Source organism: Coregonus lavaretus (genome assembly GCF_964263955.1).
Source record: "Coregonus lavaretus genome assembly, chromosome: 25".
Classification (NCBI taxonomy): domain Eukaryota; kingdom Metazoa; phylum Chordata; class Actinopteri; order Salmoniformes; family Salmonidae; genus Coregonus; species Coregonus lavaretus.
This window is the reverse complement of record NC_140012.1, coordinates 11,008,779-11,035,263: the sequence shown is the minus strand read 5'-3', so window position 1 is coordinate 11,035,263 and position 26,485 is coordinate 11,008,779. Positions and strand designations below refer to the sequence as shown.

At 42.4% G+C, this 26,485-nt stretch overlaps 3 protein-coding genes across 8 annotated transcripts in view; 2 read left to right on the top strand and 1 right to left on the bottom strand.

Annotated features, from left to right (window-relative positions):
- Positions 1 to 262: 262 nt before the first annotated feature.
- Positions 263 to 5,176, bottom strand: psme3 (proteasome activator subunit 3). The gene is made up of 11 exons (XM_084141539.1): positions 5,011 to 5,176; positions 4,502 to 4,534; positions 4,331 to 4,393; positions 4,130 to 4,234; positions 3,988 to 4,036; positions 1,519 to 1,637; positions 1,340 to 1,408; positions 1,152 to 1,219; positions 1,007 to 1,061; positions 751 to 837; positions 263 to 645 (listed from the first exon to the last, which is right to left on the bottom strand). The coding sequence occupies exons 1-11, from the start codon at positions 5,050 to 5,052 to the stop codon at positions 565 to 567; spliced, it is 771 nt and encodes a 256-aa protein (XP_083997665.1). The 5' UTR covers positions 5,053 to 5,176; the 3' UTR covers positions 263 to 564.
- Positions 5,177 to 5,216: 40 nt separating this feature from the next.
- LOC311100960 (next to BRCA1 gene 1 protein-like) lies at positions 5,217 to 14,192 on the top strand. 4 transcript variants are annotated; one of them, XM_084141950.1, is made up of 21 exons: positions 5,263 to 5,445; positions 5,658 to 5,720; positions 6,062 to 6,080; positions 6,205 to 6,227; positions 6,346 to 6,534; positions 6,763 to 6,840; positions 6,967 to 7,214; positions 7,551 to 7,670; positions 7,805 to 8,062; positions 8,363 to 8,522; positions 8,893 to 9,141; positions 9,412 to 9,543; positions 9,702 to 9,777; positions 9,907 to 10,008; positions 10,228 to 10,386; positions 10,701 to 10,853; positions 11,051 to 11,615; positions 11,852 to 11,937; positions 12,260 to 12,341; positions 12,611 to 12,710; positions 13,001 to 14,192. In XM_084141950.1, exons 1-21 carry the CDS (start codon positions 5,344 to 5,346, stop codon positions 13,178 to 13,180), a joined length of 3,144 nt encoding a protein of 1,047 aa, XP_083998076.1. In that variant the 5' UTR covers positions 5,263 to 5,343; the 3' UTR covers positions 13,181 to 14,192. The 4 variants fall into 4 exon arrangements, with proteins under 4 accessions (XP_083998077.1, XP_083998078.1, XP_083998076.1 ...); XM_084141949.1 differs by having other exon boundaries at positions 10,695 to 10,853; XM_084141951.1 differs by lacking the exon at positions 6,062 to 6,080 and having other exon boundaries at positions 5,217 to 5,445; positions 5,658 to 5,732; positions 10,695 to 10,853.
- Positions 14,193 to 18,347: 4,155 nt separating this feature from the next.
- LOC311100670 (transmembrane protein 106B-like) overlaps positions 18,348 to 26,485 on the top strand; it is a 35,984-nt gene continuing 27,846 nt past the window's right edge. For 2 of the 3 annotated variants that reach the window (XM_084141606.1, XM_084141605.1), the window contains exon 1: positions 18,348 to 18,492. The gene's annotated coding sequence lies outside the window, so the exon portion shown is untranslated. Of the gene's footprint in view, positions 18,493 to 20,720; positions 20,780 to 26,485 lie in introns of those variants that run through there. The other variant, XM_084141607.1, reaches the window with a different exon arrangement.

Below are 26,485 nucleotides of genomic sequence, written 5' to 3'. Positions count from 1 at the left end.
CAGACATTCTGAAATAATTGTTCTGCTTTGAGTCCATAATATCCAGCATAAAGTCAGTCAGCCATTACCACTATCACCAGGGTAATTGAATACACAGCCACTAAAAGCACTTCTTTAGTGACATACATGAGACTTGTCTGCTATTGCAGCCATAGAACACATTCAATAAAGCAGTAGACATAACAAAATGGTAAAAGCTATCTTGGACCAATCCAAAACAGAGCCAGGTCTAAATAAGTTCAACAAAAGACAGTGGGAGATGCATGGACAAAATGGTTTTTAATTACATTTTAAAAAATACATAGCACTCTTCTTTTTCTAGACCTATCTCTCTCCGTCCGTCGAGCGATCTCATAACGTATTCTTCAAAGGTTTTTAAAACAATGACGATATTTTACAAATCAAACGAAAATATGCGTGCGGTTTTCTCTACTGGGGCTATGGTTTCTGGATTGTACTGATCTGGATGTGATGGTCTAGCTCTACTCTGTCAGACGACCCAAACCCAGGCTTGGGGTACCGCTACCTCGACAACATGGCAGGGGAAGGGTGGTTGGGTCAGTCTTAGTACAACGCCTCAGCATTACTGCTCCTAGGCTTCTTTATCTTGTCAATGTTCTTCAAGATCATGTCGTGTAACGTTACCTGTAGCAGAGCAGAGTTCAGGATTAGAACGCAATGTGTTAACTTGTGGGTAGAAACGGATGGTGAGGAAAACTATTCCTGTGTATAACAGAACATTTGACTCACGTATTGATTTCTCAGCTCTGAAACTATGATCTTGAGGCTGATGTATTCTTTCTCATCAATCTCTGTCACTGTGCGCCGGTAGTCCTCCTGTTTAGTGAAAGAGAGAGATAAGGTAAATAGTCATGTAGTTGCAGGTAAAAGAATGCATTCTACGGTTCATACCGTCATTTTGCCCTCAGTAAATGCCCACTGTGTAGATAGGTTTCTGTCTGGAAGAAGCCTGCCAACCAGACCTACAGTTAGCAATCACACTTACCACATGTGGGTATTTTGCTATTTTGGATACCAGCTTTGCTCTTGTGATGTAGTATCTATGGGTAGATAGGAAATAAGATGTTCATATTGTCTACTAGTAAGAGTACTCAGTGTAAACAAAGTAAAGACTGGGTTGAGGTTAGTACCTGGATATCTGGTCGAGGTAAGATGCTGCCTCCCCCTCCACTGTTCGGAGTTCAGCTACTGTCTCCTCCTGCAGAGGCCAAATCAGTAATTGAGTAATGGTTCAATTTAGCTATACACTTAGATGAGACCTTAGGTACAGACAGCAATAACACTTTACCTGTTAATACATATAAAGTAAACGTGGCACCTGAATTGAAACCCCGAAGTTGTTGCCATCTTCTATTCGTGGGATAAGCAACTGAACCCACATTTTGACCTGAAGAACAAGAAAGACTGATTATTAGATCATGGGTGATAAGTAATGAGTGACATGAGCACCCACCGAAATAGATTAAGGAAGAAACTGTGTGGGATAAAGCTATGTACCGTGTTACATTTCTCAATCAGTGTCCTGATCTCTGGCTTGACCTTCTCGATCAGGTCCACCAGCTTGGCGTTACTCTTCATCATCCCACCGGGCATGACAAAGACCTTGGTGCCAGCCACTGTAGAAGGGGAAGAGAAGATGAACAAGAGAACAGAGCTCTTACCTCTGTGGACTTGACCATAGGTGCATGACCAATGGAGCAAACGGAGAAGCTGCACCCCCACTTTCAAAATAGGGGTGCAAACTTGTGTTTTTGCATCCCCACTTTTTTACTAGAAAATGATCATGATCAATTGGGTAATTTGTCATTTTCAATGATTAGTAATGTTTTGAGCTAGTCTGTATTAAAATAGATATGTCATTTCTATATACAGTGAGGGAAAAAGGTATTTGATCCCCTGCTGATTTTGTACGTTTGCCCACTGACAAAGACATGATCAGTCTATAATTTTAATGGTAGGTTTATTTGAACAGTGAGAGACAGAATAACAACAACAAAATCCTGAAAAACGCATGTCATAAATATTATAAATTGATTTGCATTTTAATGAGGGAAATAAGTATTTGACCTCCTCTCAATCAGAATGATTTCTGGCTCCCACGTGTCTTTTATACAGGTAACGAGCTGAGATTAGGAGCACACTCTTAAAGGGAGTGCTCCTAATCTCAGCTTGTTACCTGTATAAAAGACACCTGTCCACAGAAGCAATCAATCAATCAGATTCCAAACTCTCCACCATGGCCAAGACCAAAGAGCTCTCCAAGGATGTCAGGGACAAGATTGTAGACCTACACAAGGCTGGAATGGGCTACAACACCATCGCCAAGCAGCTTGGTGAGAAGGTGACAACAGTTGGTACGATTATTCACAAATGGAAGAAACACAAAATAACTGTCAATCTCCCTCGGCCTGGGGCTCCATGCAAGATCTCACCTCGTGGAGTTGCAATGATCATGAGAACAGTGAGGAATCAGCCCAGAACTACGCGGGAGGATCTTGTTAATGATCTCAAGGCAACTGGGACCATAGTCACCAAGAAAACAATTGGTAACACACTACGCCGTGAAGGCTGAAATCCTGCAGCGCCCGCTAGGTCCCCCTGCTCAAGAAAGCATATATACAGGCCCGTCTGAAGTTTGCCAATGAACATCTGAATGATTCAGAGGAGAACTGGGTGAAAGTGTTGTGGTCAGATGAGACCAAAATCAAGCTCTTTGGCATCAACTCAACTCGTCGTGTTTGGAGGAGGAGGAATGCTGCCTATGACCCCAAGAACATCATCCCCACCGTCAAACATGGAGGTGGAAACATTATGCTTTGGGGGTGTTTTTCTGCTAAGGGGACAGGACAACTTCACCGCATCAAAGGGACGATGGACGGGGCCATGTACCGTCAAATCTTGGGTGAGAACCTCCTTCCCTCAGCCAGGGCATTGAAAATGGGTCGTGGATGGGTATTCCAGCATGAAAATGACCCAAAACACACAGCCAAGGCAACAAAGAAGGCAACAAATGAGTGGCTCAAGAAGAAGCACATTAAGGTCCTGGAGTGGCCTAGCCAGTCTCCAGACCTTAATCCCATAGAAAATCTGTGGAGGGAGCTGAAGGTTCGAGTTGCCAAACGTCAGCCTCGAAACCTTAATGACTTGGAGAAGATCTGCAAAGAGGAGTGGAACAAAATCCAAATCAATTTCTACAATTTTTTACATGCGTTTTCTGGATTTTTTGGTTGTTATTCTGTCTCTCACTGTTCAAATAAACCTACCATTAAAATTATAGACTGATCATGTCTTTGTCAGTGGGCAAATGTACAAAATCAGCAGGGGATGAAATACTTTTTTCCCTCACTGTAGGCTGTTTGTAATAGGTGAATTAACCTATTACAAACAGCCTATCTATCTTGTAACCTACAGCCTATTCATTGCCAAAATGGCCTTGCTTTAGTGTGTAGGGCCCTGTCCATTGTGCTGATACAGCGCAGCGGAGATGGGCTACAGCATTCTTGCCAACCTGTCACTTCAAAAGCACTCAATGGTCTCTGAGTCTCAGCAATTGAACTTTATGTTTGTGATATAGTGTGATATAAGCAGAATTCAATATAAATTCCAATGCAAGAACCCCCCAAAAAATGTGCCCCCTAACCGATTTCAACTGCCCCCTTAGTCACTTTATCCTGCGCAGGGTCCTTTTGCTTGGCTTGATAAGTAATATCAAGCAAATAAGCCATTCTACCCTCTCTGCATCAAATATGTATGCTGCTGAGACAAGTTAATATAAAATAATAAACATTGTGACAGTGCTTCAAACAGCACCAAAAAAAGTCAAGACAGTGCCCCCCCCCCCCCCAAGCTTTTGCACCCCCACTTTCAGACAAAGCCAGGCACCCATGGACTAGGCTTTTCCTAACAAAAACTAAACACCAGAAGAAAACTCACACAGTGTGGGGAAAATATGGTTGAATTACTCACCCTTGTCCTCCCCAGAGCCATCTTCCATCTTCCTCTTTTTGGCATTTTGCTGTGAAGAGGATATCAAGTTGTTTACAATGGACACATGCAATCAGATGGCATTTGGTCATTACAGGGTGTTAAATTCCATTCCAAGTCTCACCGCTTCAAGTCCGTCATGCAGGTTTGAGAGTAGAATGGGGTCTGGCACCGTCAAGTTGATTTCTGAGTGTATTTCCTTCAGTTCACATATGTTTAAGACGGGATCCTACAAAAGATGACCAACAACACATACACACTCTATAAAGGGAAGTCGGAGGACATTTGACTAATCATTTCATTTTGTTGACATAAATAAGTTTACCTTGAGGAAATGGTCGAGTTCCAATAACTTATTTGGGAAAAAACTTGCAACTAGCTCCTCCGCCTATGAAACAAAGAGTTTATTTGGGAAATGACATTCAGATCTAGATACAGGTAGCTAGGTACAATATTTGCTTTTGTCCCTCAATGAATAAACTGAAAGGAAACTCACCTCCCCAGTAATTCGTTCTCTGAAAGCATCGACCTGCACAAATACAACCACCAAACAACTGTCATATCACAGGCAAAATAATCAGCAGGCCTGCTTGAATACAACAAGTGAGTAGGATTCGAGTAGACTACTGTCTGAAAGATGATGCCAGTCATCAGTTCATCAACGTCACTTCAACATGCTTACTCTACTGGCTAGGCCTAAAAATTGTGCCGAATTGAGTTACCGGTACCTCGACACCGTTAGCTAGCTACCAATACACGCCCTTTATGAAACATGCGGCACAGCAACCCTTTTGTTTAGGGAGGTGCACCCTGTTGTTAGACAGTTTGCCTTGTCCGCTATGACGGGCGCAGGAAGATAAAGCAAGTTACCTTTAACACTTGGCCTCATTCTGATTCATATAATTGCAAGCTAGGTCACGTTAGCATTACATTAGCTAGTTAGCTAACAAGCAACTTTCCCCCATGATGTCTCGTGACATGTGGCGTTGATAAATCACGTTTTACCTTCGTTTTGAGTTCATTGTCCACCTTGAGGAGAGAATTCATCTTCTTTAACAACAAATGGAAAAAGTACGACTGTCCTCACTACATTCAATTCGGGGCTAAACGTGTGGTTTTCCCACTCCTGTCAGCCACACTTGTGAGCTTAAAAATGACGTATTCAACATGCGACAACATGACAAATGAATACGCATGCGCACTATTCATGCATGAACGCGTCATCGTATTTTCCTAAACGCAGCTGAGGATGTAAACAAGAGGATTGGCGAGTGCGAGAGCTCGTTTTGTCCACTAGTATCTTCAATGATTGTCCTTATTTAATCGCAAAAAGCAGCCATGGGGCTCCCTGTTACTATTAAAGTGAATTTCAGGGGGAATGTAAAGAGATTTGTGGCTCCAGATTTGGACAAGTCAGAATGGGAGTCGGTGGAAGCCTGGGTAAGTAGCGCTGGCGCAGTTTAGTTAGCCTGGATTCTTCTAGGCTCGAGCATAGCAGGCCTAACCATGGCCTAGCTAGCACAACATTGGACCACTTGAATGACATTTGTCTGCAAATTATCTTTCTAACAACAAATCAAGTTATTATTATATGTGATGTTATCCTGTTAAGCTGATCCTCAATCATCAAGCTTTTTTAATTGAATCTACAGATAAAAGCATCATTTGGAATAAGCCATTTTCAAGTGAAATATTTTGATGAGGACAATGAGGAGGTGAGATAAAATGTATTTTGTACTACTGTGTATTATTTCAACGAATGCAGTGCCAACATTTCTGATGTACAACAACAGTAGTAATAATAACACACAAGCGATACATTAGCTTATATTTGTCCTCTTACACACAAGTGTAACTCCCCAGAGAGTGGGGTCACGGCCAGGGTCGCAATGCATTGTACAGCGCCCGTGTCTGCTCCGGTATTAAAAACAGACTACCTGCTTCCCCAACCAGACAACCTGCCTCCCCAATATTAACAATAGTTTATTATTCAGTATACAACTGAAGACATTGTGTAACACTATCTGTTTCTGTATCTCCTTTTTCTTTGTTCCAGGTTTCCATCAATAGCCAAGGTATGCAAATAAAGTGTTAACTTAATAGGCTTTCTTTATTGTGACTGTTATTAAAGCTTTACAGTTCATAATCTTCACCAACACAAACGTATTCTCTGATCTGTTTTGCTTGTCTATGTTTCAGAGGAATATGAGGAGGGTGTGAAGGTATTCAAACTTACATGTTCTTTCATGGATTTCAATGGCTAAGAAAATACATTCTATGAACCTGCTGTATGTAATTACTGAAAGTGCCAGTGGCATGTGGTGTATGTATTTCCTCCAGAGTGCAGAGAAGCAGGGGAACCAGTTGCACATGAACGTTTACAAGGCGAAGCAGGGTCAGGCTGGCACTGGGCCGGTCAAAACCCAAGAAGTGAAGGAGCTGAAGGGGGACCTCCGGCCAGCCCCTCCGTACCCCTCCAGGGTCAAGACTGTGGACAAAGGCACACAGGTCACCCCCGAGAGAGATGCTGTAAGAGCACCACACACAGCTTTCAATGTTGATGCAATGTTGTCTGAATGTAAGAAAAGTGTTATACGTGTCAGGATGGTGTATTCGTTCTCTATAATTGTTCTCTTCATGAAATGTGACAATGTAATAATAAAACTAGAGCTAAGATTTGATGAACACACAATTTGGTTTCATAGTATGAATTTGATTAATCCTAATGAGTTTAATGTCAATCATTTGATTTTATAGGTGGTTGTGAAGGACAACAAAGTGACTAAGCCAGAGGATAAGCTTCCCCCAGCTTGGTTCAGATCTTACATGGAAAAAGTAAGTCCATATTGAAATGATATTCTTTACTATTTCTTTATATTTCAGAAATATAAAGAAAAAAGTCCCTAAAAATCTACTTTTTTACTTAAGAGCCCTTTTCACTGGATCCCTCTCTCCTGTCAGTTCAAGGATGAGGTGGTGAAGGAGGTAGTGGAGAGGATGTGTAATGACTTCTCTGGCCAGTGCTGCACCCACAAGGCCCCTGACCCTGATGGGCCCCTCGAGGCCCTTGGAGCAGTGGGCAGAGTCAATATCAAAGGCACAAAGGTGAACTCCTCCTCCACCGGCCCCCCTGCCTACTCCTCATTGGGCTACACTCCAGACTGCAGCAAATGCAAGAGACCAGCCACTGATGGAGCTTATAAGTGCAGGTAAACACAGCACAACAATAACAGATCAATATTATTATGTTACTAATGAGTAACTCAGAAGTTGAAATAATATAAAATGTTTATTTTACTTATTCCTCATGAAATATGTCACTATCAATTAGTAATATGGTCCTCTGTAGCTCAGCTGGTAGAGCATGGCGCTTGTAACGCCAAGGTAGTGGGTTCGATCCCCGGGACCACCCATACACAAAAATGTATGCACGCATGACTGTAAGTCGCTTTGGATAAAAGCGTCTGCTAAATGGCATATTATTATTATTTATAATATAAGTAACCTTGCCCTTACCTTCTATTTGGTGTCCTGTTTTTCTCCAGTGTGTGTCCATCCTGCATCTTATGTGAGCTGTGTCGACACAGCCACGACCCCAGCCACAACCTGGTGAGAACCAAGACGCCCCTCTCCATCCCTGAGCATGGGATGTCAGGAGAATTAAGGTTAGTCTGCTGGATGTAGAATCCTGCCTTTACTGTGATGTTGTCTATGCGTTACTTTACCTATTTTACTTTCTTGTGTTGTCAGGAGATGCTCAGCTTTCACACCTCTCTCTCTATATTTTGTTTGTACCCAGGTTTCCAAGGCGAGGAGACAGGACCGTGCGCAAGGCTGAGCGTCAGCGCCTCAAAGCCGAGAGGAGGCAGCTCAAAGCCGAGGTGAAGGAGATTAAGAAGAAGCTGAGGCTGGAGAAGAGGGGCCTGCAATGGAGCAGCCCAGCCTCTACGTCAACCAGATCCAACATGGCCACCACACAGGCTCCAGCCCTGGCCCCTGCTGCAACCCAGGCCCCAGAACCAGGCCCTTCCCCAGACCCCCAGGCCTCCAGTCCAGAGTAAGCGCCACCCCGGGAGGGCGTCAGAGTGCTGGGTGTTTCTAGGCCCAGCATGGAGCAAAAATCAAATATTTTCTCAAGAAATAGCCCATCTTTGTAATAGTTGTAATAGAGTTTATCGCTGGTGGATGATGGAACTACCTCACGTGTGAATCTGATGCTGCTGCTTCATATATTTCTAAACAAAAAATTACTTTGAGCTGCAAAAAGGATCTTGCTTTTTTGATGATTCATAAAAAAGAGGGATGGGTCTGAAGCCAGGGCTATTTTCAACAATGCTCTGTACACTTGAAACACTAGGGGTCCCGAGGTCTCCTACACCACCTTGGTGCCCACTATGGCTGCCTTGTTTCTGGATGAAAATCTGCCCGACGGGACCCGCCGAGAGCCCGGCACCAAGTTCTTCAAGTATTGGAAGATGAAGAACTCGGGCATCATCAACTGGACCTCAGAGACCAAGGTACTCCCCAAGCGGACCGATCTCAGTCCCGAACCCAAATACTAGAACTATCTCAATCCCTAACCGGAATACTACAACTATCTCATTCCATAACTGGAATACTACAACTATCTCATTCCCTAACCCGAATACTAGAACTAACCCCACCTAATTGTAACTATTGATTACATGTGATTAGTACTTACCCTGTCTGATTAACCAGACCAGTGCTACAGCCTTTTGTGAATTCAGTGTAAGTTCTCTGTTTAAGTGTTGGTGTTTTGGTACTTGGGTTTGTGTCAATGTATGTGCGTCTTCTTTGCATGCCTGTGTCTTTGTGTGTGTGTGTGTGTGTGTGTGTGTGTGTGTGTGTGTGTGTGTGTGTCCTTAGCTGAAGTGCATGTGGGGTAACCTTGCACTGGCATCGGAGGAGAAGCGCGAGGTGGCCGTGCCCCTGCTGCAGCCGGGCCAGGTGGGCGTGGTCAGTGTGGCCTTCATTGCCCCGGTGATGGAGGGCACCTACACCTCCCACTGGCGCCTGTCGCATTGCGGAGAGCAGTTTGGCCCTCGCGTGTGGTGCAGCATTGTGGTGGCCCACAGCACCAGCCCACACGCCCACTGTCCTCAGAACAAACGCCTGGCAAGTCAACCACCTCTGTGTCCCATTCACATTTGTTTACCCAGTACATACACTAGTGCAGGGACGGATTTACTAAGCAAATTTGAACCAGGTACAAAGCAATAATATTTACTTAGCTAATGCAGACACTTTTATATAGGGCTGGACTAACGAAGCATTTACATCAGGTAAAATGTTCAGGAATAAAACGTCAAAATCCACCACTATTAGTATCATTATATCATTCCAAGCATTGCTCATGTTCGTACATTCTCCTGCACTGTGCTTCAGAAGGAGGAGCCCAGGCCTGTGGTTGTGGAGGGGATGTCGAGTAGCAGCTCCAGCGACAGTGGTCTGGCCATGTCTGTAGACTACTGCCACAGAGACTACTACTTCTCCTCTGTAGACCTGCTCACTGCACAGGTGAAGAAAGGCTTAGGTGAAGGCAGTGTATGTTGGCTTTGCCATAAAGGTAGACTTGGTAGTATGACATCATCATACACCATGGGGCAACTTCATGCTTTATTCAATGACTCAACAATATTTGTGCTTTTGGTTTTTTGTATGTTTTTTTTTAATAGGATCTGTTGTCCTTTGAATTGCTGGATATTAACATTGTGCAAGAGTTGGAGAAAGTTCCAAACAACACTCCAGTCGGTAAGAAATAATGATACCACCACAATGCATGTCAATATTATTTGGTGGGCATTTTTCTGATATTCAGAGAGTTTCAAGACATAATGCTTGTGTCAAACTGAGATGAGTTTATTTTTGTTTCATTGGTAGATCTGACCCCCTGTATGTCCCCTCTGCCCCACAATGGCCCGCTACTGGAGAACCCAGGCCCTGACCTGGTCAAAGACAACACTGAGGTCAACAACCTGCTAGGTAAGACAGAGGGCAGAGGTGAATGTCGTGGTCTTTCACCATACTGCTTTATACAGTAAATAAGTTAAAACAATATATATCAAATTGTGAGATGTTTTGTTGTGTTAACTAAGGGATATGTCAGCTTGAGTAAAATAAGTTGAGAGAAAAAAGCTTTGATCACAGTGATGACCCTGTATCAGACACAGCCCTAATCTTTGTATTGTGTGTTGGGGTCAGGAGTGAAGGGGGAGAACTCGGACCCCCCTGGCCACGAGGAGGGGGACATCAGCGGGACCCAGTTTGTGTGTGAGACTGTGATCCGCTCCCTCACCCTCGAGGAGGCTCCTGACCACAAGCCCCCCCGCAGACATCAGCCCAGCTACTGCAAGCCCAAAGGTGAGGCGGCCATCTTGTTTAGTTGAATTTCCCAACAAAATGGGAAAACATGCAAACATCACTAAGTGACAATGATATGAGACTCAGTTGAACAATAAATTATGGTTGTTCTGTGCACTCACTATCTGTGGTATTTGTTATCTGACCGTAATACTATACTCTGTAACGCCAGGGTTGTGGGTTCGATTCCCACGGTGAACCAGTATGAAAATGTATGCACTCACTACTGTAAGTCGCTCTGGATAAGAGTGTCTGCTAAATAACTAAATAGTCTAAATTGAAGTTAAAAACTAAAGTTGTTTTTGAAGCTGTAGCCCCGGGACCCGTCTTTGACTATGAGAGGAAAGTACTTGACACAGCAGTAAGAGGGGCAGGACCAGATGTGCTGATGATGGGGGTTATGAGAGGTCAAGGTTCACCTCCAGGCCTTCCCCAGATCACACTGTCAGAGGAGGAGACTGTCACAGGTAAGGAACAACTCTTACTGCAGCCTGTCTGCTTCTGTTTACAGACTCGCTAGTAACTTCAAGTCAAAACGCACCAAGTAATGTTCTCACCTTTTACACATTGGCAATTGTAAATTAGCACAAGCCATGATTACGAGACATAATCAGAAAGTGGTTGGTTGGTTAATGGATATTTGTTCTCAATGCATTGTCCTCAGAGGTGCTTCTGGCTCCAGAGGTTGAAAATGTGTACATGGAGCTGTATGCAATGAAGGAGGAGGACAAGGATGACTACAAAGCCAGAAAGGATGTGAAGGACGAGAAAGCGGAGGATAAAGAAGATGAAAAGGATGAGAACTACGTTGAGATTGAAGAGGAGGAAGAAGAAGAGACCGCAGACTGGGACGAGGTGAGCAGCCAGATCTCCACCTTGTCCTCGTCCTCCTGCGAGGACTACATCATCGTCCTGCCCGACTGCTTCGACACCAATCGGCCACTGGGCGAGTCCATATGCAGCTCCGCCCTCTCGGAGCCTGTCACTACTGCAGCCGCGGAGCAGGAGGAGGAGCCAGACTCTGAGCATGAGGAGCTGGACAGAGCCACCCCAGAGGGGGAGAGGCAAGAGGAGGCCGAGGCTGCAGCCACAGTCACGGAGGCCACCATCCACAGCAGTGTCAACCAGATGCTGTGTGCCTCCCAGACGCTGGATGCCGTGCCCCTTACCCCTGAGGTGGTGCCACCGCCCGTCCCTCTCCTGCCCCCACAGGGCATGTGCACACACAGGTGAGAGGGCTCTCTGATGCAGTAGTAGACTATCAGCTTAGATATTACAGGAGACAATGATATCACGACAGATGATATGTTACTGTTCAATCACACGTTTGCAGTGTGATTTATTGAAGTGAAGTGTGCAAATTGTTCAGTATCTGCTGTATGAGGACTATCGGAATCATACTATACTCTTGTCCACTGTCCCTTCTCTCCGATCAGTATATCATCATGTTTGGTGTGTTTTCCAGGTCTGAAGTAGTCCATGTTGCAGAGCCAACAAGTCAACAAGCGTCTGGACCAGTAGAACCATGCCAACCAGCGGTCCATTTCAATGGTGAGTGTTAGACACACACACACGGCAGGTTGGAAAAGTGTCTACAAAAAACAGCCTTTTCACTGCATGAAGCAGACACAACATGTTTTGGAAGCTCTGATCACACAGTAAAATAATATGCTATTAACTAATGTGACTAGCAAGTCTTGTGTTTGTGCACTCATGTTTTTGAGGATGTGTTCACATCACTGTCTGCGGCTACTGGCCAGAAAGGAAACGTGTCTTTGGAGAGAGGGGAACAGCAAAATGTATTGACTGTTCTAATGGCTCTCTCTCTCTCATCCAGTATGTGTTCTCTCTTTTTCCCCCATCTATATTTCAGTATCTAGTCCAACCAGACCAGCAGACTCAGCCAGTGCCTTGGAGATGTACAACTCCAGACCCTGCAGCTCCATGCACCCAAGGTGAAACACCTACACAATATTAAAGACCCACTCCAGCCTCCCTAGTACCCCATTTGTAACTGTAAATGATAAAACCGCTATAAGTAGAAGATATTTAAAGACCTTTATGGTGTGATATCATTGGTGATATAACAATGTTACATAACAACTCTTCTTGACACACGCTTTGTGGCATTTTGGGTCTTGTGAAAGCATTGCTAGCTCTAAACCACTGGCCCTGGAACAGATTGTTCCCCATAGTGGCTGACCACATCTTTCCTGTTCTATAGGGGCCAAGGCGGTATCACAGAGGGACTAGTCAAGGGGGTTCTGTCAGTGGCAGCGTCTGCCTACAAGGCTCTCTTCCCTGGACATAGCTGCTCCACACAGGTAGGTCCCACATACAGCACAATACGCCACCTCGTCACACACTGCCATCAGATAAACTAGACTATGATAAATGGTTATAATATCATAAAGATTATAGTGATTATTACATACAATTGTGATAAAAGTTGCTTATCTATTTGAAAGCGCTTTTGGCTCAAAAGACCAAAGTGATGCATGTCTTCTTTTACAGTATTGTATGTACAGTATTATTGTATAAACCCTGTGCACTTTAACATGACAAACCAGAACTAACCTTTGACCTGGCTCCCCCACCCCCTTCACCACTGCAGCGTGGTGTGGACCCGGCCAGCCAGGACACCTCCATGATGGCCGTGCTGCTGGAGATGGGCTTCAGGGATCAGCGGCTCAACCAGTGGCTGCTGAGGAAGCACAAGCACAACCTGCTGCACACTGTCAACGAGCTGGTTGCCATGGCCGACAACGAATGGCGTGCCAACACACACTACTAACTGGCCAATCAGCCGGGCCCCTACACGGCCCCTGACCTCTGACACCCAGTGACAGAGAGGGGTTTTCATTATGGCACTGATGTCAGGTCATGGGCCCTACCTATTGACAGGTTCAGGGTAGGTTCTCTGTCCAAAGAGAATGGAGGTTGTGGGTATTGAATGTAATCAGAATTAGAAGTCGACTCTTCTTCATCGTGGATGGTATTGGAACAACTCTTGTTGTTTTGAAGGACTTACATGATTGATTCACAGGGGGATTTAATTACATAGGAACGCTAAAGAACTGAGATGTCAGATTCCTTTTGATTTCTCTTAGATATAGTAGTGAATCGGCTTAAACAATGCAATATTGTATGTATGTATGTATCAAAAGTACTGTTATTTTAGATGTTCGGCCACAAGCAACATTTGACCTGTTGATTGTATAAGGAACAGACACTGCAGACTAAGGAAATAAGCTGTTTATTTTTAGGAGACACCTGCATGTCAGTTTTAAGCATATGAGTCATATACTTGTGGTACCATAGGACTCACAGCTATAAATGTTGGCACTGCATCACGTCCTCATTTTACATTGTAAGAATCATCCTCTTTCATATATTTACATCATACAACACTACGTATAACCAACCATAACCTCTGTAAGAGACATTCCTAAGTTTGTTAATGGAACCAAGTTTCTCATAGTTTGTTTTTATGAACGGTAAATCCGTGAACGATTAATGCTTTACTATGGTGATTTAAGTGCATAGGTTTTAATCCTTGTAGGCCTATACTATGTCTGACAGTTCGGCCTGTCTATGTGTGTACTTTTCCTTTTTAGAAAGAAAATAAAGGTTTGTAACTGGACACATGTTTGTGGTTGTGATATGTTCAAATGCTAACAGTTTAAAGATCATGCTTTCTAAAGAAATGCTGAATATATTAATTGTGCTTGCTAAAGGGGTCTCCTTTCAATCAGTATGTAAGTACCCTGCAATTGTCAATCAGCCAATAAACAAATTGCACAATTCTCATTTAGTGGCTGAAATTTTGTATTTTCAACATGGCTGTTTGACTGGCACTGCTTTTTATGGGATTTATTGTATGGGTTTCTGTACATTTTGTGTCTGATGACTTGTTGAACTTAGGTTAACTTTAGTTAATGTGTACGGCACAAAAGAGTTGAAATGTAAAGAACAGAGAGGGTAACTGTCATGCTTGATGGTATTTTATTATGTAAGCACAGTTTTACAGCAAAAATTGGACTTCCCTCATTTGAGGACATAGAGGGTCTGGTTATCATCTAAACGGCATCAATACGCATTAAGCTGTCGGTGTTAACTTTTAGTCCTGCTTTCTCCCAAAATCATTCAAGACATTTTTGCCCTCTTCACTACAGGCGATTTATATTCGGTATAAATGAAACCTACTCATTGAGCAGACTATGTGCAGATTGAACTATTTGATAATAATTCCCTACAACTGAAATGAAGTATTCACTTGTTTACCACAACACATCTACTGTGGCAATTTACGCATGTTGGTGTTGGCTACTTACAATGTATGTAAACCATGAATAACTTGTCTACAGGATTACAAACATCCAATGCAAGTCAATGGTACCTATATTAGCATTTGTGCGCTTCATGTCCACATCATTTATATGACTTCATTGAGCTAAACAATCAGTTTTAGATACAAGATGATTTGGACATAAATTATGAAAATGCTAATATAGGTACCATTGACTGCATTGGATTTGTGCCACGAATGCAAAAAAAGTTAGCATTTGAAACAGTGGCCAGGTTAACGAAACCAAAGCATGGATACCTTGTCCATAGACTGCTTGCAGGGTAAGGAAAGCAATATCTCATTTTATTGGGTTAACTATCCCTTTAAGTTCTACCCATTGGTTGCAATTGGGCAAGGCTGTCTCTTATGAAATTCCTTTCTATAGCCTTCTGTAGCTGTGGTTAGTGGAATACATAAAGATTATATTGAAATGGCTTTATAAAATATGTTCTACTTTCTCAAACTGGATGTACACTGAATTGCTGGGCATTACATTGGCACTAAGGTATTACAACCTTGTTTGCAACTTTAAATAAGTTATGCTCAGTATCTTTAGAAATTGGACATTGGCTTACCGACTTCCATACATTGCTTTGGCCAAGTCTCTCTTTTTTTTTTAGGGGGTATATCAGCTTTAATATTGCAGATAGATTGTAGCTTCCATCAATGTAATTGTCTGCATCACTTCCAATCCCCCATATATTTTTTTGCAAATATACACTACCGTTCAAAAGTTTGGGGTCACTTAGAAATGTCCTTGTTTTCCATGAAAACATACATGAAATGAGTTTGAATAGGAAATATAGCAAAATGAATAGGAAATGTAGTCATTGACAAGGTTAGAAATAATGATTTTTAATTGAAATAATAATTGTGTCCTTCAAACTAGGCTTTCGCCAAAGAATCCTCCATTTGCAGCAATTACAGCCTTGCAGACCTTTGGCATTCTAGTTGTCAATTTGTTGAGGTAATCTGAAGAGATTTCACCCCATGCTTCCTGAAGCACCTCCCACAAGTTGGATTGGCTTGATGGGCACTTCTTACGTACCATACGGTCAAGCTGCACACACAACAGCTCAATAGGGTTGAGATCCGGTGACTGTGCTGGCCACTCCATTATAGACAGAATACCAGCTGACTGCTTCTTCCCTAACTAGTTCTTGCATAGTTTGGAGCTGTACTTTGGGTCATTGTCCTGTTGTAGGAGGAAATTGGCTCCAATCAAGCGCCGTCCACAGGGTATGGCATGGCAATGCAAAATGGAGTGATAGCCTTCCTTCTTCAAGATCCCTTTTACCTTGTACAAATCTCTCACTTTACCACCACCAAAGCACCCTCAGACCATCACATTGCCTCCACAATATTTGTTCTTCGTTATCCGAACACCTCAAACTTCGATTCGTCTGTCCATAACACTTTTTTCCAATCGTCCTCTGTCCTCTGTCCAGTGTCTGTGTTCTTTTGCCCATCTTAATCTTTTCTTTTTATTGGCCAGTCTGAGATAAGGCTTTTTCTTTGCAACTCTGCCTAGAAGGTCAGCATCCCAGAGTCGCCACTTCACTGTTGACGTTGAGACTGGTGTTTTGCGGGTACTATTTAATGAAGCTGCCAGTTGAGGACCTGTGAGGTGTCTGTTTCTCAAACAAGACACTCTAATGTAGTTGTCCTCTTGCTCAGTTGTGCACCAGGGCCTCCCACTCCTCTTTCTATTCTGGTTAGAGCCAGTTTGCGCTGTTCTGTGAAGGGAGTAGTACACAGCATTGTACGAGATCTTCAGTTTCTTGGCAATTTCTTGCATGGAATAGCCTTTATTTCTCAGAACAAGAATAGACTGACGAGTTTCAGAAGAAAGTTATTTGTTTCTGGCCATTTTGAGCCTGTAATCGAACCCACAATTGCTGATGCTCCAGATACTCAACTAGTCTCAAGAAGGTCCATTTTATTGCTTCTTTAATCAGCACAACAGTTTTTAGCTGTGCTAACATAATTGCAAAATAGTTTTCCTTTTAAAATTATAAACTTGGATTAGCAAACACAACGTGCCATCAAAATCAGCCGTTTCCAGCTACAATAGCCATTTACAACGTTAACAATGTTTACACTGTATTTCTGATTAATTTGATGACAAAAAAAGTGCTTTTCTTTCGAAAACAAGGACATTTCTAAGTGACCCCAAACTTTTGAACGGTAGTGTATATACATTATCAGTCAAAGGTTTGGACACACATACTCATTCAAGGGTTTTTCTTTATTTTTACTATTTTCTACACTATGAAATAACACATGTAATAACCAAAAAAAGTGTTCAACAAATCAAAATATATTTTATATTTTAGATTCTCCCAAGTAGCCACCCTTTGCCTTGATGACAGCTTTGCACATTCTTGGCATTCTCTTGGCAAACTTTCACAACAGTTCTTAACCTATAACCTATATACGTTTCACAGACATAGTATTTTTTATATTAGTTATCTTGTTGTTATTATTTGTTATTTGTCCCAACCTTCAGCTCCATTCAACCCCTCCCATCTTTCTCTTAACACCATCCATATTGGATTTCTATTTGCCATATATTTTTCAACTGTGCTGTGATGTTTCACAAAAGTTCTGAACCTTTCTATTCTCATTGTTTCTACAGATTGTAAATTAAAAATATTTTTTTTTGCTAAAAGCATTATTATATTATTGATCGATTGACTATGACTTTTCAGATCACCCAGTTGTGCTATCTGCAGGGCTAGTTCCAGGTAAATTTTGCAATTCCTCAGCCATTCCTGGACCTGTGACCAAAAACAAGCTACATATGGACAGTACCCAAACAAATTATCTAATGATTCTGTCTCTTCGCTGAAAAATGTGCAGAGCTGGGAAGGTTGTATCCCCCATATAAATAACATTTTATTGTTTATTTATCACAATTTTCTTTAACCAATTAACGTCTTTAATGCAGGGCAGACAGACAAGTTCCTTACATTTCCCCCCTTCCACTTTCCTCTTCCATTTTTGCAGTAATGCTGCAATTAGTTGTTTGTAATTTTGGGTAGAGCAGACATTTCTATATGTTTTTGTTAGCTGCATGTGCGACATAACTGCATAACTATGATATCATTTACGAAAGATTTTACCTTTTTAAAACATTTTTTCAAATATATATTGGTTTTTTGTCAATTAGTATATTTGAATTTAAACACAATATTTGTTGTATTATTTGTTCTTTCGTTTCTGGTGGATGAAATTGAAATTGCAACCAACTTTCTATGGCTTGTTTTAGAAATAGTGATATTTGAGAGATGATTTCCATTTCAAATAACTGAAAGTGCGAGATTGTAATCTGAATGAAGTGAAAAAGGCCTTTCTTGAACATAGGGTGAGACATTCTTACTCATTTGCTAGAGAACCAGTTCGGATTTAAGTATAACTGTTGTATGACTGAAGCCTTAAGTGAGAGGTCTAATGCTTTAATATTTAATCATTTGGCCAAGTCTTAATGAAATTGTAGGCGCATATGATACACATTGTTGTGGTTAATGCTTGTCATTTACCACCAAGTGGCAGCATACAACATTCGGAAACGACATCCTCCTGTCAAATGCTACAAGTAGGAAGTGATTACTTCACTTCGCAAGTTTACCTAAACGGTGTAGGAGAAGTGTCCAACATTCGTTAATCGTTGACTGGGATAATGCATGCTTGACCGAGAGTATTTACCTAATCAACAATTAGCAGCACTGAAAACCTGCAGGACATCAGGTTATAAGGTAAGTGCTTAGAGGCAATAGCATATCTACTTTCTACACTGTCAGCTGAACTAATGCATTGTCATTTTCCGTAGATTCAAATAGAAAACTGAATAAAATCAATGTTTTCAACGCATAAATAATGTATAGGCCAGATATACCACCAGCAATATTCCCTCTATTTTTTTTCTTCCAGCACTGAGCAAATTTTAGGTCTGCTGCGCAAACTTGAACGTTGTGAAACTTCTGTGCAACTTTCAGCACATGTTTACTGTGAACACTGCGGCTGTACCCGCTTCAAGTTACAGTTTCAGACAGTGGTCAAGTAGGCTACTGTGGCTATTTGATCATAATGTAGGTCTGCCAGAGTGGCCTACCATAAAAAACAATGGCGAAAATGCATCCCATAACATTTTAACATTTTAACATGGCAATAGCTGTTCTATCATTCAGCCTACAGTAGCAGCCAATGTGTGGTGTTCAATGCAGGGCTTGACATTAACCTGTTTATCCACTTGTCCTTCAGACAATGTTGTGTTGTTTGATGCAAAAAAACACTTTACAGAATAAAATGCATTATACCATTATTACAGAGAATCAGACACATTATGCTACCATCTGCCTATTGGCTACTTAGCTTATTCAAGCCAGTCTCAAAATACAACACTGCTCCTTTAAGACAAAAAAAGCTCTTTACCTGACTTTCAAATATGTCTAGAAATGTACACGTTTTTGTGCTTTTGTAGGAAGCAATCACTCCCCCATTGCTGACTACAAATGATCTATAACTGTGCTAATAACTCACTAACTAGCAAAGGATATGAAGAAATGTGGCACACGTAGCAACATACAGCTCTGGATTTTATCTCAAAACAAACACATCTACTCATGACTGCTCATTCTGTAAACACAGTCCAGTTCAAAGTGAATGGCACAGATCCATATTTGGCAATGGTATGGGCGTGGATCAGAAAACCAGTCAGTATCTGGTTTGATCACCATTTGCGTTATGCAGCGCAACACATCTCCTTCAATGGCCTCAGGATCTTGTCACGGTATCACTGTGCATTCAAATTGCCATTGATAAAATGCAATTGTGTTCATTGTCCGTAGCTTATGCCTGCCCATAGCATAACCCCACCGCCACCATGGGACACATGTTGACATCAGCAAACCTCTCGCCCACACAATGCCAATACACGCTGTCTGCCATCTGCCTGCTACAGTTGAAACTGGTATTCATCCAGAATGCCAGTGGCCATCGAAGGTGAGCATTTGTCCACTGAAATCAGTTACGACACCGAACTGCAGTCAGGTCAAGACCATGGTGAGGATGACGAGCGCATAAGATGAGCTTCCGTGAGACTGTTTCTGACAATCCTGCTCCCCCCGTCGCCCCAAGATGAATGGCTTGGCACCTAAAACCCTCACACACTTTTACAGATGCACAATTGAGAGCATCCTGTCGGGCTGTATCACCACCTGGTATGGCAACTGCACCGCCCGCAACCGCAGGGTTCTCCAGAGGGTGGTGCGGTCAGCCCAACTCATCACCGGGGGCAAACTACCTGCCCTGTAGGACACCTTCACCACCCGATGTCACAGGATGGCCAAAAAGATCATCAAGGACAACAACACCTGAGCCACTGCCTGTTCACAGGTGCATCAAAGCTGGGACCGAGAGACTGAAAAACAACTTCTATTTCAAGGCCATCAGACTGTTAAATAGCCATCACTAGCACATTAGAGGCTGCTGCCCTATATACATAGACTTGAAATCACTGGCCACTTTAATAATGGAACACTAGTCACTTTAATAATGTTTACATATTTTGCATTACAGAATTTGGGCAGAGTAAACCCTCTCGCTTCACCTCTTCCTCTCTGGCTTCGCTACATGCTCCACTGCTTTGATTGGTGCAGCTAAAAAAACACGAGTCTATCATATTGTGATGACCTGACTAGATCATAAAAGAACAACTGTCCAGACAGAGGATTGAGTTTACGAATGGACGGTTTATTAAACCAACTTTACACAGGCTACTGTTTGGCCGTAGCCCACGCCAAATAAATGAAAGATAACCCACAAGCCAATCGTGACCTTCTCTTGTGAAGCCCAGACGTAAAGAGAGAGAGAACAAAGGCTAAACCTGGTCTTAACTTCCAATGCTCCATCCCCCTGCCCAACCCCCCTCCACGCCACTCCGCCAACCGCCAGGATGCCCGGCATCAGAACATTCCAGGCATTCCCGTGATTGGCAGATAGCAGGTTGATTGACATGTCGGACCCCGCGAACACTGGGTACTGGTAGGTACAACACAACCATCTACTAGCCTAACACATAACACACAGCTGTCTGTGCGGGTCGCTACAATATAATGAAAAGGCACCAGCGAAAGAAAATTCAAGGAACTTGTTTATCTATGTTGTTGTGCTGTTGTTACATTTGTATTAGTGTTTCTTGTCCGATGCACTCACGGCCAAAACTATACAAACGGCATTCGCCTAGCTAGCTTCGCCCTCGTGGATTTTAACAAGCCATCAAGCAAGCTAGGTACTGATATGTATCAACTAGCGATGTGCAGTTCACAAACGATTCGTTCTTTTTGAACTACTTTTTTTACTGACTTGTGTCGTGACGTTACTTTCATTAATCTGATGACTGTTATTTATCGAGTCAACTAACTATGTTTAATTGTCACTCGATTAAATTAATCAAGTAACAATTAACTCATTAGGAATTTGGGGCACCACGGATGAAGTTGTTTAACGAGTTACCATCTCCCGAATTAAACTCTTAGAAGATATATATATATATATATATATATATATATATATATATTGTTAGAAATTGCGTCAATTCAAATCTGGTATTAGGAACAAAAGAGGTCAACACGACTTCTAAGATATACTAGTTATTTTAATTAATGCAAAAACCTTCAATGGTAAATATGATGTTTCGTATATACGGGCTCTCTGAGATGTCTCGCAGGACACTCCAGACAACTAACACATTGTTTTAGAAACAATACCCAAATACTCTGACAGAGGGAATTTCCCACTTCTCTGCTGGCCAATTAGAGTAGAGGCTTGAGCGTGGTTTAAACTTTCTCAGCCAATCCGTTGGTTCAGGGGTTGGTCTCATCTCCTCGGCGCCATTTGTTGCACACTTCAGCCAGGCACAAGATTATCATAACAACCTATCATAGTGAGAAGAGCCAGCTCCCTTAGACATCATTCCTATGTCCAAGGAAGGTTCACAGATCACAAAGAACCAGTATAGTCTAGCATTTGAAGACACAATCCTTATCTTATTATACCCCATAAAACAGCTCTTCACATCAATCACAGCCTTGCCAGGTGTCACAACCTACATTAGCCCAGTCAAGAATGCATTCTTTCTAAGTTAGTCATCCCATCAATTTAGGAGAATAATAAATCCCCAATAATATATATATATATATATATATATATATATACACATCAATAACAGTCACGAAACTAATCATTATTACCTCATCAGTCTCATTCTGAATTTTGCATACTCCTTGATATCTGCAAGAACTCTAACCTTATTGATGAATCAGCAATACACAAATTAATTATTTATTTACTAACTAACTAAATAATATAACACAGAATACATAAACACACACACGGTATAGGTTATTGATTACTAACGTAATACAATGAAAACAGGTCCCTAGTGGACTGGACTACCAATAGCATGACTGTTTGATTATAAAAAGATGGAGGAATCAGAAAGAGAGGGAAATGGAGTGACAAAGAGATTCAACTATCGTGACATTTTGAAACCACCGCTCATTCGGATAAGAAATGCAATGCATATTTATGTGTAGCTGTCCTTGGTCGTCGTCTCTCTGTTGAACCACTTTCTCAAAAAGGTTTTGAGTGTCCTATCCCACTTCGGTGAGACTCGGCTTGTCTTCGAGTGGAGTGTTCGTTAGACAACCGTTGGTACATCTGAAGTAACTATTCTAAGATGGGATTGTCCTTCCCAACTCGTATCTTTAGTGAAAGTTCTAGACTACTTTACATGCCAGCTGCAGACTGGTCTGGTGAGTTTCTTCTTCTCACCATTTCAAATGTGTGGACTAACGTCTTACGTTTCCTAGTCTTAGAGTGTTAACCATTTGTAACGTTCAGCTCCCGCTGCATGTCGGCTGGTCTGTAGAGGTTCAACCAGTTGTAATGTGAGCTCGCGCTTGACGTCGGCTGGTCTCTGATTCAAAGTTCTAACCATTCTAAACGTGCAGTCGCCACTCTCACATTTTCTGGTCTAAAGGTTGATTTTGTTTTTCAAGGCTTTTTCTGCCCTCTGGGTAAAAGGGGCATTCCATCGCGATGACACGATATCTGATGTCACTCGGGGCGTGGCTAGTCACTGTGCATAGTTTATATGAAAAATGATTATCTCATTAGAAGACTAAAATCACATTCCTATCTTCACCAAAATACTCTCATACTTAATCATATATTTTATACAACATTTAGATGTAAACTTGATAGAAAGAATATGTACACCTTCCGAGTTACAGTTATTTATTGATACCATTCTTAATGCCATCATAAAATAATAAACAATATAACATGATTATTCTTTAGATCCCCACTGACCATTCCAAACATTTAGAGGTCAGGAATTATGTTCCAATGTCCAATCTTTTGACGTTACAGTTTTTAGGCGGGAAGAGTCTCTCTGTAACAAAGAGATTTCTTTGGTGGGTACTGAAAGGCAGAGAGGGAAAGGTCCCTCCTGCTTAAATTTAGGACCCAGCGTTAAGGTGTCAAGACTGGCACAGCCCCCCCTTCCCCTCTTCTGTGGGAGAGAGGGGGTCTGGCTATCTTCAAACATTTGCCTAGCTGATGGGTCCTTTGATCCACTGTCAGGAGAGTCATGACATTTGAGAGTCCCGTTTTTTTTTTGTGACTCATTGATTTTAGTCGTTAGTTTGACCTGCTGGCCACAATGAATTCTACAGCAGGAGTAATACATGCTCCTCTGGCTCAGCTGCTCCGGAGACGTGCTTCAACCACCAACTATCTATCTATCTTCTGTGTGAAGAAAAATACAAAATAGAACATTCAGTGGGGAAAAAAAGTATTTAGTCAGCCACCAATTGTGCAAGTTCTCCCACTTAAAAAGATGAGAGAGGCCTGTAATTTTCATCATAGGTACACGTCAACTATGACAAACAAAATGAGGGAAAAAAATCCAGAAAATCACATTGTAGGATTTTTAATGAATTTATTTGCAAATTATGGTGGAAAATAAGTATTTGGTCAATAACAAAAGTTTCTCAATACTTTGTTATATACCCTTTGTTGGCAATGACACAGGTCAAACGTTTTCTGTAAGTCTTCACAAGGTTTTCACACACTGTTGCTGGTATTTTGGCCCATTCCTCCATGCAGATCTCCTCTAGAGCAGTGATGTTTTGGGGCTGTCGCTGGGCAACACGGACTTTCAACTACCTCCAAAGATTTTCTATGGGGTTGAGATCTGGAGACTGGCTAGGCCACTCCAGGACCTTGAAATGCTTCTTACGAAGCCACTCCTTAGTTGCCCGGGCGGTGTGTTTGGGATCATTGTCATGCTGAAAGACCCAGCCACGTTTCATCTTCAATGCCCTTGCTGATGGAAGGAGGTTTTCACTCAAAATCTCACGATACATGGCCCCATTCATTCTTTCCTTTACACGGATCAGTCATTCTGGTCCCTTTGCAGAAAAACAGCCCCAAAGCATGATGTTTCCACCCCCATGCTTCACAGTAGGTATGGTGTTCTTTGGATGCAACTCAGCATTCTTTGTCCTCCAAACACGACGAGTTGAGTTTTTACCAAAAAGTTCTATTTTGGTTTCATCTGACCATATGACATTCTCCCAATCCTCTTCTGGATCATCCAAATGCACTCTAGCAAACTTCAGATGGGCCTGGACATGTACTGGCTTAAGCAGGGGGACACGTCTGGCACTGCAGGATTTGAGTCCCTGGCGGCATAGTGTGTTACTGATGGTAGGCTTTGTTACTTTGGTCCCAGCTCTCTGCAGGTCATTCACTAGGTCCCCCCGTGTGGTTCTGGGATTTTTGCTCACCGTTCTTGTGATCATTTTGACCCCACGGGGTGAGATCTTGCGTGGAGCCCCAGATCGAGGGAGATTATCAGTGGTCTTGTATGTCTTCCATTTCCTAATAATTGCTCCCACAGTTGATTTCTTCAAACCAAGCTGCTTACCTATTGCAGAGCCGAACTTCCCATCATTAGTATCAACAGCCATTGTCAGCCAATCCAGTAGGTTCTAGAAGCTATGTTGAGCTTGGATTGGTCGCTCTGGCCGCGTTCTCGAGGAGGATTTTCATAAAGTTCAGCTTTCCCCAACTATGTCCCGCCCTGTTCAGCTTCCCCTCCCATTCCGCTTCTCACCGCTTTCCTTCCAATGACAATAAATGGGAATCCTCTGTTTCGCCGTGTGATGCCGCTGTATATGAACACGAGCCAGGGTGTTGATATCATTTGCGGCGTGCATCATTAGCAAAGTCATTGTAACCTATCATTTCACTTCCCCTGTGAGAACCATGAGCATGGGCTGACATTCTTTGCCTGCCAGCAGCATACCAAAGGCTGCACCGCGTGTCCATTACAATGTAAGAAATGCGTCTCTATCCCAAACCGTTCAATACTTACCATTATTACCAGAGTTTCATTTGATTATTTCTAACTATTTCTATGGCGGATTCACGGCTGCAAATGATGGAAGATGCCAAAACTTTGGAGATAACAATAGATGGTAAAGTCAAAGAAACTGGTTTACTCTATCCATCTGTGGCGAAGTATTCCCTAAATGCTTATGACAAATCCAGCTCCAGAACCAGCCATAGCCTAGCCAGCTGGCTAATCTTTTGAATATGGTGTAGTAAAAAAAACCTATCAACAACAGATAACATTAGCTAGCTAGATAAGGTTAGCAAGATAGCTAGCTAATATTTGTTGTTGTTTCTCCACTCCATGTGGAAATCACCACAATGTTCCCACCCCCAATTTGTGAATTTGTATTAGGAGCCTAGGTAATTTTTTGGCAGTGGAACCTAAACGAGCATTTCCGCTCTAGGACAGGAATTACGAAAGGGGGGCGGCAACTTCCTCTGGAGGGCGCCATTAAATTCTTGAAAATTATGAAAGGTAGTCCATTATACAGTGCATTCGGAAAGTATTCAGACCCCTTGACTTTTTCCAAATGTTGTTACGTTACAGCCTTATTCTAAAATGGATTAAATAGTTTTTTCCCCCTCATCAATCTATACAAAATAACCTAAATGACCCCCAAAAAACTGTTTTTTAGAAATGTTTGCTAATTTATTAAAAATAAAAAACTGATATCTCATTTACATAAGTATTCAGACCCTTTACTCAGTACTTTGTTGAAGCTCCTTTGGCAGGGATTACAGCATCGAGTCTTCTTGGGTATGACGCTACAAGCTTGGCACACCTGTATTTGGGGAGTTTCTCCCATTCTTCTCTGCAGATCTTCTAAAGCTCTGTCAGGTTGGATGGGGAGTGTCGCTGCACAGCTATTTTCAGGTCTCTCCAGAGATGTTCGATCGGGTTCAAGTCCGGGCTCTGGCTGGGCCACTCAAGGACATTCAGAGACTTGTCCCGAAGCCACTCCTGCATTGTCTTGGCTGTGTGCTTAGGGTCGTTGTCCTGTTGGAAGGTGAAACTTCGTCCCAGTCTGAGGTCATGAACGCTCTGGAGCAGTTTTTTATCAAGGATCTCTCTGTACTTTGCTCCGTTCATCTTTGCCTCGATCCTGACTAGTCTCCCAGTCGCTGCCGCTGAAAAACATTCCCACAGCATGATACTGCCACCACAATGCTTCACCGTAGGGATGGTGCCAAGTTTCCTCCAGACGTGACGCTTGGCATTCAGGCAAAATAATTCAATCTTGTTTTCATCAGACCAGAGAATCTTGTTTCTCATGGTCTGAGAGT